This window comes from Nilaparvata lugens, chromosome 2 (genome assembly GCF_014356525.2).
Source record: "Nilaparvata lugens isolate BPH chromosome 2, ASM1435652v1, whole genome shotgun sequence".
NCBI classification, from domain to species: domain Eukaryota; kingdom Metazoa; phylum Arthropoda; class Insecta; order Hemiptera; family Delphacidae; genus Nilaparvata; species Nilaparvata lugens.
This window is the reverse complement of record NC_052505.1, coordinates 49313370-49326556: the sequence shown is the minus strand read 5'-3', so window position 1 is coordinate 49326556 and position 13187 is coordinate 49313370. Positions and strand designations below refer to the sequence as shown.

General features: G+C 33.8%; 1 protein-coding gene across 1 annotated transcript in view; it reads left to right on the top strand.

Annotated features, from left to right (window-relative positions):
• Window positions 1–13187, top strand: part of LOC111049438 (structural maintenance of chromosomes protein 2) — a 60596-nt gene that overhangs the window by 20569 nt on the left and 26840 nt on the right. The window contains exons 7-8 of the mRNA XM_022335513.2: window positions 1533–1682; window positions 3728–3917. Coding sequence (XP_022191205.2) covers window positions 1533–1682; window positions 3728–3917 — 340 coding nt within the window. The remainder of the gene's footprint in view (window positions 1–1532; window positions 1683–3727; window positions 3918–13187) is intronic.

The following is a 13187-nucleotide window of genomic DNA, read 5'->3' as shown; positions in this document are numbered from 1 at the left end:
AAACAGTTTTAGGCTGTGCCTGTTAGTCCTTCCCCAATCATTCAAAGAATTATGTTCTGTTTATCAATAGTTTATAAATAACGAGCGAAGCTCGGTGCCCCGATATTTACAATGTTATCTGAGTAGTTGTACTAACATATTATTATTCTGTAAGGATAACGCAAATTTACTCAGTTAGCGATGGCGATGCCGCTTGAGAATTATGCTGCTAGCAACATGCTGTGGTTAGATTTTTAGTTGTGGGATGTGAGAAGGGTGTTAGGGCTCACAAAAGAAAGCTTAAGGCTGTGCAAAGGCTAAAATAAACTTTCTACTCGTGATAATTTTTCAAAGTTTTTCGATTTGTATATTATTAGGCTATCAAAATGAAAAAGTTTTCTCAGGAAATCATTTTTTTCGATCATTACTTTTGAGATATGAGCGCCTAAAGTTTAAATTTTGGGACAGAACATTCCAAATTCGGTAAGAGATAAATTCATGAGATTTAGAGGATATCTTCATGGTATTGTTGATCTAGTAAAACAAAAATTTTCTGAAAATATTCATTTTTAAGATAGTTATTCAATTTACTATAAATATACCAAAAACAACTTTTTGTTGAGTTGTTTTTGGTAAATTGAATAACTTTTTCAAAAATTGATATTTTCAGAAAATTTTTGTTTTACTAGATCAACAATACCATGAAGAATCCTCCTATCATCTAAATCTCATAGATTTATCTCTCACCAAATTTGAAATGTTCTGTTCCAAAAATTCAAACTTCAGGCGCTAATATCTCAAAAAGTAATGATAGGAAAAAAATGCTTTCCTGAGAAAACTTTTTCATTTCGATAGCCTAATAATATACAAAACGAAAAACTTTGAAAAATATCACGAGTAGAAAGTTTATGTTTAGCCTTTGCACACCCTTAAAGTGTTTTCTTGTTTACATATGAATAGAACAGTTGAAAAGTGGCCGTTGAAAGTTTCTAATGTAATGCTGCAGGCTGAAGACTGCTTCATGATCTTCATGAAGACTGCTTCATCTTGCTTCATGATAACGCCTTGTCAAGACGAATGAAAAATGTTAGATACTAGAGTGGGATATTCTTCCATATCCCTCCTACAGCCCCGTCCACGAACCATCATACTTCCATCTTTTTTGCACCACTTGGGTCCTTATGCAGGTCCTTTGTGTAAACGGAGAAATGTCAGCTGTTGATTTAAACCCCGAATGAAACACATTATGATGAATGCAACCATATCTACAAATAAATGTCCCTCAGATTTAAGTGTAAATGGTTCTTATTACCTTTAGAGAGGGTATAAACTGAAACACTTTCAATCTAACGAAGAAGCCTAAATTCATGCAAACGTGCTTGATCAACCTAAGAAGAATTTTTCGTTATTGATATTTACAAATTAATAAAAACACGAGATTATAATTTAATATTTAAGATTATAATAATAAGTTGTTTAGGACTTTCTAAGTAACCAAACTCTTTTACTGTTTTATTAAACCTTTTTTGACAAGAACTATTCCATCTTTTCAGGAGAAAGGCGGTAATCTTGCTGAAGTTGAGAAAAAGTTGACGGCCGTGGAAGATAAGCATGCTACATCTGTAGGAAAACTGAAAATCAGTAAGGATAACATCAACACTGAGGAACGTAGAAAGAAAAATTTGGAGAAAAGTGTTAAAGACGTAAGTATTCTTGTCAAGTGTAAATGAGTAGCATGTTAATTTCTTATTAAGATTCTTTCATTTTTTAATGTAAACCAAGATTGAAGAATATTACCCTTCCAAACACAGCTTGGATTCAATAGAGACATTATAATGTAATCTGTTCTGTATATCAGTTTCATTCAAGTTATCAGTGTTTTCTTTACATATACAGTCAATCACTAGTCATTATTTTTCATATTATTGAAAAAACTGGTTTATTGAGACAAAAAAGCTTCTTGAGCAATGAGGTTGCTTGACAAGGTACCATAAACAAAAATCAAATTAAAATAATAACTTATATCACTTATATACATCAGTGAACGATATTTTTAAAAGAATTTACTTAACAACTTTATATTATCCTCATATATTTCACTATCCATGACCAACTGCAAGTAATAATCCGTTTTGAACTATTTTCGACTAATTTTAAATTAGACTGTAGTGTCCTTGAAAATAGTTCAAAACGGATTTATATTATCATTTTATTAAACTAAATAATTATAGGTTTAGCTCTAAAAAAACTTGTTAGTCCTAACTTATATAATATCATCTATCTAGACTTTTTAAATGAAAAAAAAAATGAAATTACTCAGGCTGCAACAAAGCAATACATTAGTCATGAATCTCATTATGCTACATCTTATGTAAGTAAAATTCTACCAAATTTTCAAATTTATTTTCAGTAATCGCATATTTACAAAATTAGCACAATTACTGTGTCTGAATTACATAGCGTATTTATGCTAATAAAAATTTATTATATGTATATTTCAACTACTATTAAAATGCTGATACTGTACACACTTTATTAAAAATTGTAGTTTCCGAAGGGAATATGCCAATTATAATTCAGCTCTCTGGAGGGCGATTCATAAGCACACTGCACACTGGGACAATACTAACTTCCAATAGTAGTCGCTGTTAGTGACAAAACGCCATCAAATGGGGACAAGCAGTGTCCGAACCCCTTCTCTTAGGGACAATGGACGGAATTTCAGCTGCCGCCGCTAAATCCGGTCTAATAGACGCCACTATTGTCCCGGTGTGCAGCACGCTTCATGAACAATCGTAGAAACTTGAAAACAATAGATTTTACTTCCTTACAAATTTCATCATTAACTTTGGAGTTTTAGTATTTTGACAGACTTTCATAACAGAAAATGACACCAGACCTGAGCCAGCCAGGTCACTCGATATTATTATTATTATATAACAGAAAATGGAAGTTGCAAGCAATGGTGTTTTAGAAGGCGTGCTTCAAGACGTTAAAACCCTAATACTGTTATGTAACTAGATTCTGTTCACCATATTGTCCATCTGTGCAAGTAAATTATTATTGTTTTCAAGGAAGCAAGTTATTATTATTATTATCATTGTTATACATTCTTGATAATTAGGCTTGCCAGTCCACTAGGAAGTAGGAAACAAATCCTAAACCTCTAGTTCAACCGATCAATATGCAAGATATAAGTAAGTAGTATACTTCCAAAAGCTCCACAAATTCCCCTTCGAATCTATTTTTTTAGAACAGAATTAATAAACAGTCTCTCATTCTGAATTCTCAAATTTAATGAAATAAAACACTAAACAGGCACTGTTAATTTTGATAAAGAATATTATTATTACATTTTTTTTCATACGCACAACTTACAATATTGTATCCTGTTGTATCCTAAAAATGACGGAGGAGTGGGTCAATTTCGTTGGCCAACAAACTCTATCTGTACAATATTCAAAGAATATGTGTTGAGAATTTGAATGTGATTGACAAAAGCATTCGAAAGTTATCGTCGAACATACAATCACACAAACTGCCGTCTCGAGCCTCGAAATTAAGAACTCACTACTCTTGTGCAAATGTGATTTTATTTGTTTGATTCCTCTATTCTTCTGCTTTAGAGGAGATTCATCATAAAGATTTGAGTGGTCTCTCTCTCTTTCTTTCTTTCTTTCTCCTGAATTAAAATCACATTCCAATGGTTTGAAGGAAACTTATTATAAAGACTTTGGCATTTCTGCAGGATCAAGCAGCTTTGGCGGAGAAACAGAAATACTTGGACAAAGTGAAGAATATCTTCGACCAGCTGCGATCGGCCGACCAACAGGACAGCGAAGCGTTGGCGGCTGCGCAGAGGAGGTACCAGGCTGTCAGTGCTGGCCTCATTGCATCTGACGACACCGGAGAGTCCACATTCCAGGATCAACTCATGAGTAAGACAGCTCAGCTCAATTCATCAACTTGAACTAATTATCATTTTTGTAAAAGTTAGTGGCAAAACTTAGTAGAAAGGCAAAGGTAAAGGATATCAAAGATGGTAGCTGAGGATGTTTGAAAATTGGGAAAATTTGGGAAATTTTCAATCTCAATTTCAATTTATTTTCCTTTACACACATACATAAAATACAAGTAATATTAAATTACAACAAGAATAAACAACTAGCAAAATTAGTACAAAAAAAAAAAAAAATGTCCGTACAAGATGCTAATTCAGAATTTGGTGGTAAAGGGGTGGGATTGAAGCTCTTCCAACTATGGTTACCCATGTACTAGGAAGGCTTTCAATCCTTGAGAGGGAAAATAAAGGATTAGGAAATTGAAGCGAAAATTTCCGAACTTCAAAAAGTACGAGATTTGGTGAGTCTAATATCTTGTCTAAATCAAATAAGTTTATTCGCTTTCTAATCATAAATAACAAAACATATTTTAAATTTCTTTCCATATTCATCTATCGAAATTAATAATATACAAGGAAGGTTCAATACATGACGAGACAAATTACTACTCCTCAAACCTGCGCCAGCCAGGTCCCTGGACATTAACATTATTATTACTACTACCCAGAAACGGCTGAATTGATTTATATTGAACTTTCAGGACATGAAGTTGGCAACATCCTATTATATTAAGCGAGCAATTTCTGTATATCTGTTTATATTTTTATATCTGGTTATTTTCATATCTGGCTATTTATGTTCAACGGATCTCGAAAACGGCTCTAACGATATTCACGAGATTTGGAACATAGTAGGTTTATGATATAAAAATTTGATTGCACTAGGTCTCATCCCTGAGAAAACTCGCTGAATGACATGAAAAGGATAATTCATCCTTGGAAAAACAGATGATAATTTCGTCGTTTGTCGATAACAGAAGATGCGTATGCCTGTATGGGAGATCAGCTGTGTAATCAATTAGCTTACCGTATCTCGCGAGAAATCTAGAAATTTTAATAATAATTATTGACTCGATTAGAATAATCTGATTTGTTCACATGAGATGGTATATTATAATATTCAAAGTTGATAATTATTTTACAGTTCTAAGTGATTAGTGAGTGTTATTTTGTTATTCAATTTGGTTTGTAAATAATCTAAATTAGAACTTTTTTGTTTTTGAATGTTTGGGCTGAAAATTGAACCTGAATTCAAGTGTATGGAACATAACCTACTTTCTGGACTATTTATAGTGTATAAATAAAAATTCGGGGAAGAAACAGTTTTGGGCTGTGCCTGTTAGTCCTTCCCCAATCATTCAAAGAATTGTGTTCTGTTTATCAATAGTTTATAAATAACGAGCGAAGCTCGGTGCCCCGATATTTACAATGTTATCTTAGTAGTTGTACTAACATATTATTATTCTGTAAGGATGACCGCAAATTTAATGAGAATTATGCTGCTAGCAACATGCTGTGATTAGATTTTTAGTTGTGGGATGTGAGAAGGGTGTTAGGGCTCACAAAAGAAAGCTTAAAGTGTTTTCTTGTTTATGAGTAGAACCAGTTGAAAAGTGGCCGTTGAAAATTTCCAATGTAATATTAGCTGCAGGCTGAAGACATGATCGCCTTGTCAAGACGAATGAAAAATTTTAGATACTAGAGTGGAATATTCTTCCATATCCCTCCTACAGCCCCGTCCACGAACCATCATACTTCCATCTTTTTTGCACCACTTGGGTCCGTATGCAGGTCCTTGGTGTAAACGGAGAAATGTCAGCTGTTTATTTAAACCCCGAATGAAACACATTATGATGAATGCAACCATATCTACAAATAAATGTCCCTTAGATTTAAGTGTAAATGGTTCTTATTACCTTTAGAGAGGGTATAAACTGAAACACTTTCAATCTAACGAAGAAGCCTAAATTCATGCAAACGTGCTTGATCAACCTAAGAAGAATTTTTCGTTATTGATATTTACAAATTAATAAAAACAAGAGATTAGTGTTGTTTAGGACTTTCTAAATAACCAAACTCTTTTACTGTTCAAATAAACCTTTATTGAGAAGTAGTTATTTGCTCGTTCTTGTTCAACGGTGCACTCACTTCTTGAGGGACTTGCCATCGTTAACTGAGTAAATTTGCAGTTATACTTGCAAAATATGATTGATTGAACAATTACTCAAATGTAATCGTAAGGTTGCCAACTTCATGTCCTGATTCCTGAAAGTTTCATTGGGGTAAATTCAGCTGTTTTTGAGAAGTGGTAATTTTTTTACTTGTTGAACGTCCCTCGTATCTCACGTATTAACAAAAATGATGATATCATACTGTGTATATCATTGATTTCACCTTCCTTCTTGTTTCTTAGATAAGTCTAATCGTCTAATTCAAATTGCATGGAGATCATTTTTAAACATCGCTTATTCTGAAATTATTGTGTTAGCGTTGGTGGGGAAACCTTTGAATAATTCCTAAAGCATCATAAACCTTCTCTTATTTCCTGAAATAATTTTGATCTTCAATATAATAAGATTTATGCAATTTTATATTTGAAAAATGAATACTAGAATTCCTGTTCTATAATCTACTGATTTTTCTGTACAATATGATAATTATTTTCTTGTGATAACTGTATGCTACTTGACTCAATCTTCAGAAGTGACTTTTCATTAACTGCTAATTTTTGACAAGAACTATTCCATCTTTTCAGGAGAAAGGCGGTAATCTTGCTGAAGTTGAGAAAAAGTTGACGGCCGTGGAAGATAAGCATGCTACATCTGTAGGAAAACTGAAAATCAGTAAGGATAACATCAACACTGAGGAACGTAGAAAGAAAAATTTGGAGAAAAGTGTTAAAGACGTAAGTATTCTTGTCAAGTGTAAATGAGTAGCATGTTAATTTCTTATTAAGATTCTTTCATTTTTTAATGTAAACCAAGATTGAAGAATATTACCCTTCCAAACACAGCTTGGATTCAATAGAGACATTATAATGTAATCTGTTCTGTATATCAGTTTCATTCAAGTTATCAGTGTTTTCTTTACATATACAGTCAATCACTAGTCATTATTTTTCATATTATTGAAAAAACTGGTTTATTGAGACAAAAAAGCTTCTTGAGCAATGAGGTTGCTTGACAAGGTACCATAAACAAAAATCAAATTAAAATAATAACTTATATCACTTATATACATCAGTGAACGATATTTTTAAAAGAATTTACTTAACAACTTTATATTATCCTCATATATTTCACTATCCATGACCAACTGCAAGTAATAACCCGTTTTGAACTATTTTCGACTAATTTTAAATTAGACTGTAGTGTCCTTGAAAATAGTTCAAAACGGATTTATATTATCATTTTATTAAACTAAATAATTATAGGTTTAGCTCTAAAAAAACTTGTTAGTCCTAACTTATATAATATCATCTATCTAGACTTTTTAAATGAAAAAAAAAATGAAATTACTCAGGCTGCAACAAAGCAATACATTAGTCATGAATCTCATTATGCTACATCTTATGTAAGTAAAATTCTACCAAATTTTCAAATTTATTTTCAGTAATCGCATATTTACAAAATTAGCACAATTACTGTGTCTGAATTACATAGCGTATTTATGCTAATAAAAATTATTATATGTATATTTCAACTACTATTAAAATGCTGATACTGTACACACTTTATTAAAAATTGTAGTTTCCGAAGGGAATATGCCAATTATAATTCAGCTCTCTGGATGGCGATTCATAAGCACACTGCACACAGGGACAATACAAACTTCCAATAGTAGTCGCTGTTGGAAACGCCATCACATGGGGACAAGAAGTGTTCGAACCCCTTCTCTTAGGGATGGAATCTCAGCTGCTGCCGCTAAATCCGGTCTAATAGACGCCACTATTGTCCCGGTGTGCAGCACGCTTCATGAACAATCGTAGAAACTTGAAAACAATAGTTTCTACTTCCTTACAAATTACATCATTAACTTTGGAATTGTAGTATTTTGACAGACTTTCATAACAGAAAATGGAAGTTGCAAGCAATGGTGTTTTAGAAGGCGTGCTTCAAGACGTTAAAACCCTAATACTGTTATGTAACTAGATTCTGTTCACCATATTGTCCATCTGTGCAAGTAAATTATTATTGTTATCAAGGAAGCAAGTTATTATTATTATTATTATTATTGTTATACATTCTTGATAATTAGGCTTGCCAGTCCACTAGGAAGTAGGAAACAAATCCTAGACCCCTAGTTCAACTGATCAGTTTGCAAGATATAAGTAAGTAGTATACTTCCAAAAGCTCCACAAATTCCCCTTCGAATCTATTTTTTTAGAACAGAATTAATAAACAGTCTCTCATTCTGAATTCTCAAATTTAATGAAATAAAACACTAAACAGGCACTGTTAATTTTGATAAAGAATATTATTATTACATTTTTTTCATACGCACAACTTACAATATTGTATCCTGTTATATCCTAAAAATGACGGAGGAGTGGGTCAATTTCGTTGGCCAACAAACTCTATCTGTACAATATTCAAAGAATATGTGTTGAGAATTTGAATGTGATTGACAAAAGCATTCGAAAGTTATCGTCGAACATACAATCACACAAACTGCCGTCTCGAGCCTCGAAATTAAGAACTCACTACTCTCGTGCAAATGTGATTTTATTTGTTTGATTCCTCTATTCTTCTGCTTTAGAGGAGATTCATCATAAAGATTTGAGTGCTCTCTCTCTCTTTCTTTCTTTCTTTCTCCTGAATTAAAATCACATTCCAATGGTTTGAAGGAAACTTATTATAAAGACTTTGGCATTTCTGCAGGATCAAGCAGCTTTGGCGGAGAAACAGAAATACTTGGACAAAGTGAAGAATATCTTCGACCAGCTGCGATCGGCCGACCAACAGGACAGCGAAGCGTTGGCGGCTGCGCAGAGGAGGTACCAGGCTGTCAGTGCTGGCCTCATTGCATCTGACGACACCGGAGAGTCCACATTCCAGGATCAACTCATGAGTAAGACAACTCAGCTCAATTCATCAACTTGAACTAATTATCATTTTTGTAAAAGTTAGTGGCAAAACTTAGTAGAAAGGCAAAGGTAAAGGATATCAAAGATGGTAGCTGAGGATGTTTGAAAATTGGGAAAATTTGGGAAAGGAACAGTTTGGGCTTTAAGCCTGTTGCTCCTTTCCTAATCATTCACAGACCTATGTATCAATGTATAAATAAATAAATAAAAATAATACATAATTCAAATGTTTCAGAACATAGTCTCAGCTGAGCTTTAGTGTTTAGAAGTTTGTGTTTCTTCCATGGTTCCAAATTTTCGTTAATAACTCAATACTAGTAGTTCTGTGAACAGTAGACCTCGTGCTCAGTAAGTTACATTGGCCTGTTATTATGTTTCTCAAAAATTAATAAATAATTTATCGATTTTAAAATGTCTAGAAAAAATCCTAAATAAACATAGAGATTTCTGTCCTATCGTACCGTGACGTGTCGTCCCGGAATGTGAGTGTGAGCACTGTTATCAGGTCTGGCTGCAACTGTCTACAACGTTGATGGAAAGATACACTTTTAAGATATTCGATGTTTTTGAACGGGTAGTATTATAGTCAACTGTCTACTAACGTTGATGGAAAGATACTACATTTTCAAGATGTTCGATGTTTTTGAACGGGTAGTATTATAGTCCACGAGACAGCTGATTTATGATGAATAATTCTATAGTCTGATTTTTACTCTAATATTGGCGTATGAAGGAGGCTCCTTTTTCCTTTTATATTATCCTTGAAATGCAAAACTTCCAAAAACCTTGTATATATGTCGACGGACAATTTAAAAAGGAACATACGTGTTAAATTCATAAAAACCTATTACCGGGTTTCGCCGTAAATTCTCAACATATAAACATTTAAACATTTAGGGCCGGTTTCCGAGCTCGGGATTTGGCTAAGTTCTAGACTTTAAACAGCTGGAGTAAGAAAATTGGCTTTCCGAAACGGGGCGTAGTCGTAGTCATTGTCAAAGTCACGTTTGAATTAAATTTCAAAAAACTAGAAATTTTAACACAAAATAAAAAAAAGAGAAAATAGTGTAAAGTTTCAGCTTTTCTGAATTATTTAGAAATGTTTAACTCCGTCAAAGAAAAACGTTTTCAATTATAGAAATGAGAAAATAAAAACTGCGACTACTGTTATAAAAATTGCGACTACGCCCCGTTTTGGAAAGCTAATTTTTTGACTCCAGCTGTTTAAAGTCTAGAACTTAGCTAAATCCCGAGCTCGGAAACCGGCCCTTAAACATTTAAACATTAAGAGAAATGCCAAACCGTCGACTTGAATCTTAGACCTCACTTCGCTCGGTCAATTATATCGTTTAAAGTGGTGATTGAGTGAAATATTTCTAATTGATTCATTAGTTTAAGCCATTCAAATTAAAAAAATTGTTATGTTTATTTTGGACTAAAATTATACAGACATTATATCTAAACTAACCTTATATATCTTGGACATCGCCCAAATTTGGAAGAAAAATAGCACAACCTTATTATTTTATCTACCAATGTTATTACATCAGTGTCATTTTTATCGTAAATAAATGAAAAATAATTTGGAGCGGCGAAGGTAGGGTAGAATGGTAGAAGGTAGAAGTTAGAAGGAAGCGGAGACATTCAGATACATGCATTACTTGCTGCCTTCTCTGAGACCCTCTACCGCTCCACTATGTTTTGTCCGTTACTAAGTATTCGAAAATGAGTACGATTTAGGCCGGTTGCAGACGAACCACTATCGCATGTGGGATGTGGGAGCTACTGTTTTCCTTCTGTGGTACTACAAACGCAGCGCATTATGGAATGCAAATGTATTGGTTGCTTGATCGCCAATCCACCCTATCTTTGAAAAACAAGATGATTCTCTACAACCAAATCTTAAAACCAATTTGGGTGTATGGGATCCAACTATGGGGATGTGCCTGTCAAAGTAACATCAATATGATACAGAAATTTCAAAATAAAGTATTGAGGAATATGGTCAACGCTCCTTGGTACATCAGAAACAGTGACTTGCAGAGAGATCCACGCATTCCATTTGCGTCCAGTCGATTTGCCATGCGGCTCGAGTCGAGACTCCATCATCATGTCAACCCTGAGACAAGCCAACTACTACACAAAAAAGATCTTACCAGGAGGCTGAAGAGAAGAAAGCCTTTTGAACTAGTTATATAATATATATTTTTGACTATATAATTTTTACTGCTCTCATAATCTTAGAACTACTTGGGCCATCATCAATGGATGAACTGAAGTTTTATAGTTTTTCATTGTGTAAAATTTATAGTGAAAAGAAAATTAATGGTTAGTCTCTGAGACTAGTTTTAATAACAATCGAAATCTATATAAATAAAAATCGAGCCTCAGATTTTGACATTCAATAACTTTTTTTATGTGTGCACCGAATATTATGATTTTTTTCGTAGTTGTGTTTGTTATGTTCAGGAGCAGGTTTATGGCCAATCACATTTATGATCCGACTTCAGGACTCTTTCCTACGGTCCTTCGAAGTTTACATGTAATCCTCATGGGAGAAGATTTGTAAGCTGGCCACACACAGAAATAAAAATCAGGTGTTATAATAATTGCGTCACACAACAGCCGTCGATCTGTTTTTCTATTTTCTTTCTACTGATTCACAAAATTTTAATTCCAAAAAATAATGCCGCGGTACGAACGACGTCCAAACTTGGGTCGTACAACTCAAAATGCTGTAAATCTTTATAAATAAAAATCGAGCCTCAAATTTTGACATTCAATAACTTTTTTATTTGTGCACCGAATTCGATGAATTTTTACTTTCCTTGCCCTATTACCATAGGTAAGGAAAGTATTGCTTTCCGAAAAAAATTAAAGTACCCCAATTTCTTAATTTCTATATGTTTCAAGGTCCCCTGAGTCCGAAAAAGTGGTTTTTGGGTATTGGTCTGTGTGTGTGTGTGTGTGTGTGTGTGTGTGTGTATATGAGTGTATGTGCGTCTGTGTACACGATATCTCATCTCCCAGTTAACGGAATGACTTGAAATTTGGAACGTAAGGTCCTGACACTATAAGCATCCGACACGAACAATTTCGATCAAATGCAATCCAAGATGGCGGCTAAAATGGCGAAAATGTTGCCAAGAAAAAGGGTTTTACGCGATTTTCTCGAAAACGGCTCCAACGATGTTGATCAAATTCTTACCTGAAATAGTCATTGATGAGCTCTATCAACTGCAACAAGTCCCATATCTGTAAAAATTTCAGGAGCTCCGCCTCATCTATGCAAAGTTCGATTTTAGATTCTCAATTATCAGCCTTCATATACAATTTAAACAAAAAAATTCAGGTGGGAAAGATTGAGCATGAAAATCTCTGCAATTAATGTCCAGTAACAGTAACACCTTAAATTGAAAATAAGCTTGAAATTCGAGAAAATGTGATTATTAAATTGCAAACTGTTGGCAACTGTTGGTTCTATTAAATCATTCACTACGCAGAGATAGCAGACCTCGTGTGTTTCCAGCGTTATTGACCTATCACCAGCTGTCTCATATCTGTAAATAGTGGACTTGAGATGCGCGAGAACACTAGCGTCAAGTGATCAATTTTCATAACGGCAAGGAAAGTTGTGTGAGTGCGCCACACCAGATTTTTTAGTTGTTTGTTATGTTCAGGAGCAGGTTTATGGCCCATCAAATTTATGATCCGATTTCAGGACTCTTTCCTACGGTCATTCAAAGTTTACATGTAATCCTTATGGAAGAAGATTTGTGTGCTGGCCACACACAGAAATAAAAAAAAATTAGCTGTTATAATCATTGCGTTATCCAACAGCTGTCGGTAGATCTGTTTTCTATTTTCTTTCTACTGATTCACAAAATATTGTAATATTCTAATAATTGACCGAGCGAAGTGAGGTCTAAGATTCAAGTCGACAGTTTGGCATTTCTCTTAATGTTTAAATGTTTATATGTTGCGCATTTATGGTGAAACGCGGTAATAGATTTTCATGAAATTTGACAGATATGTTCCTTTTTAAATTGCGCGTCGACGTATATACAAGGTTTTTGGAAATTTTGCATTTGAAGGGAAAAAGGAGCCTCCTTCATACGCCAATATTAGAGTAAAAATCAGACTATAGAATTATTAATCATAAATCAGCTGTCGAGTGGATTATAAAACGCATGCAATTCAATATCTCAATGTAACTTGGTA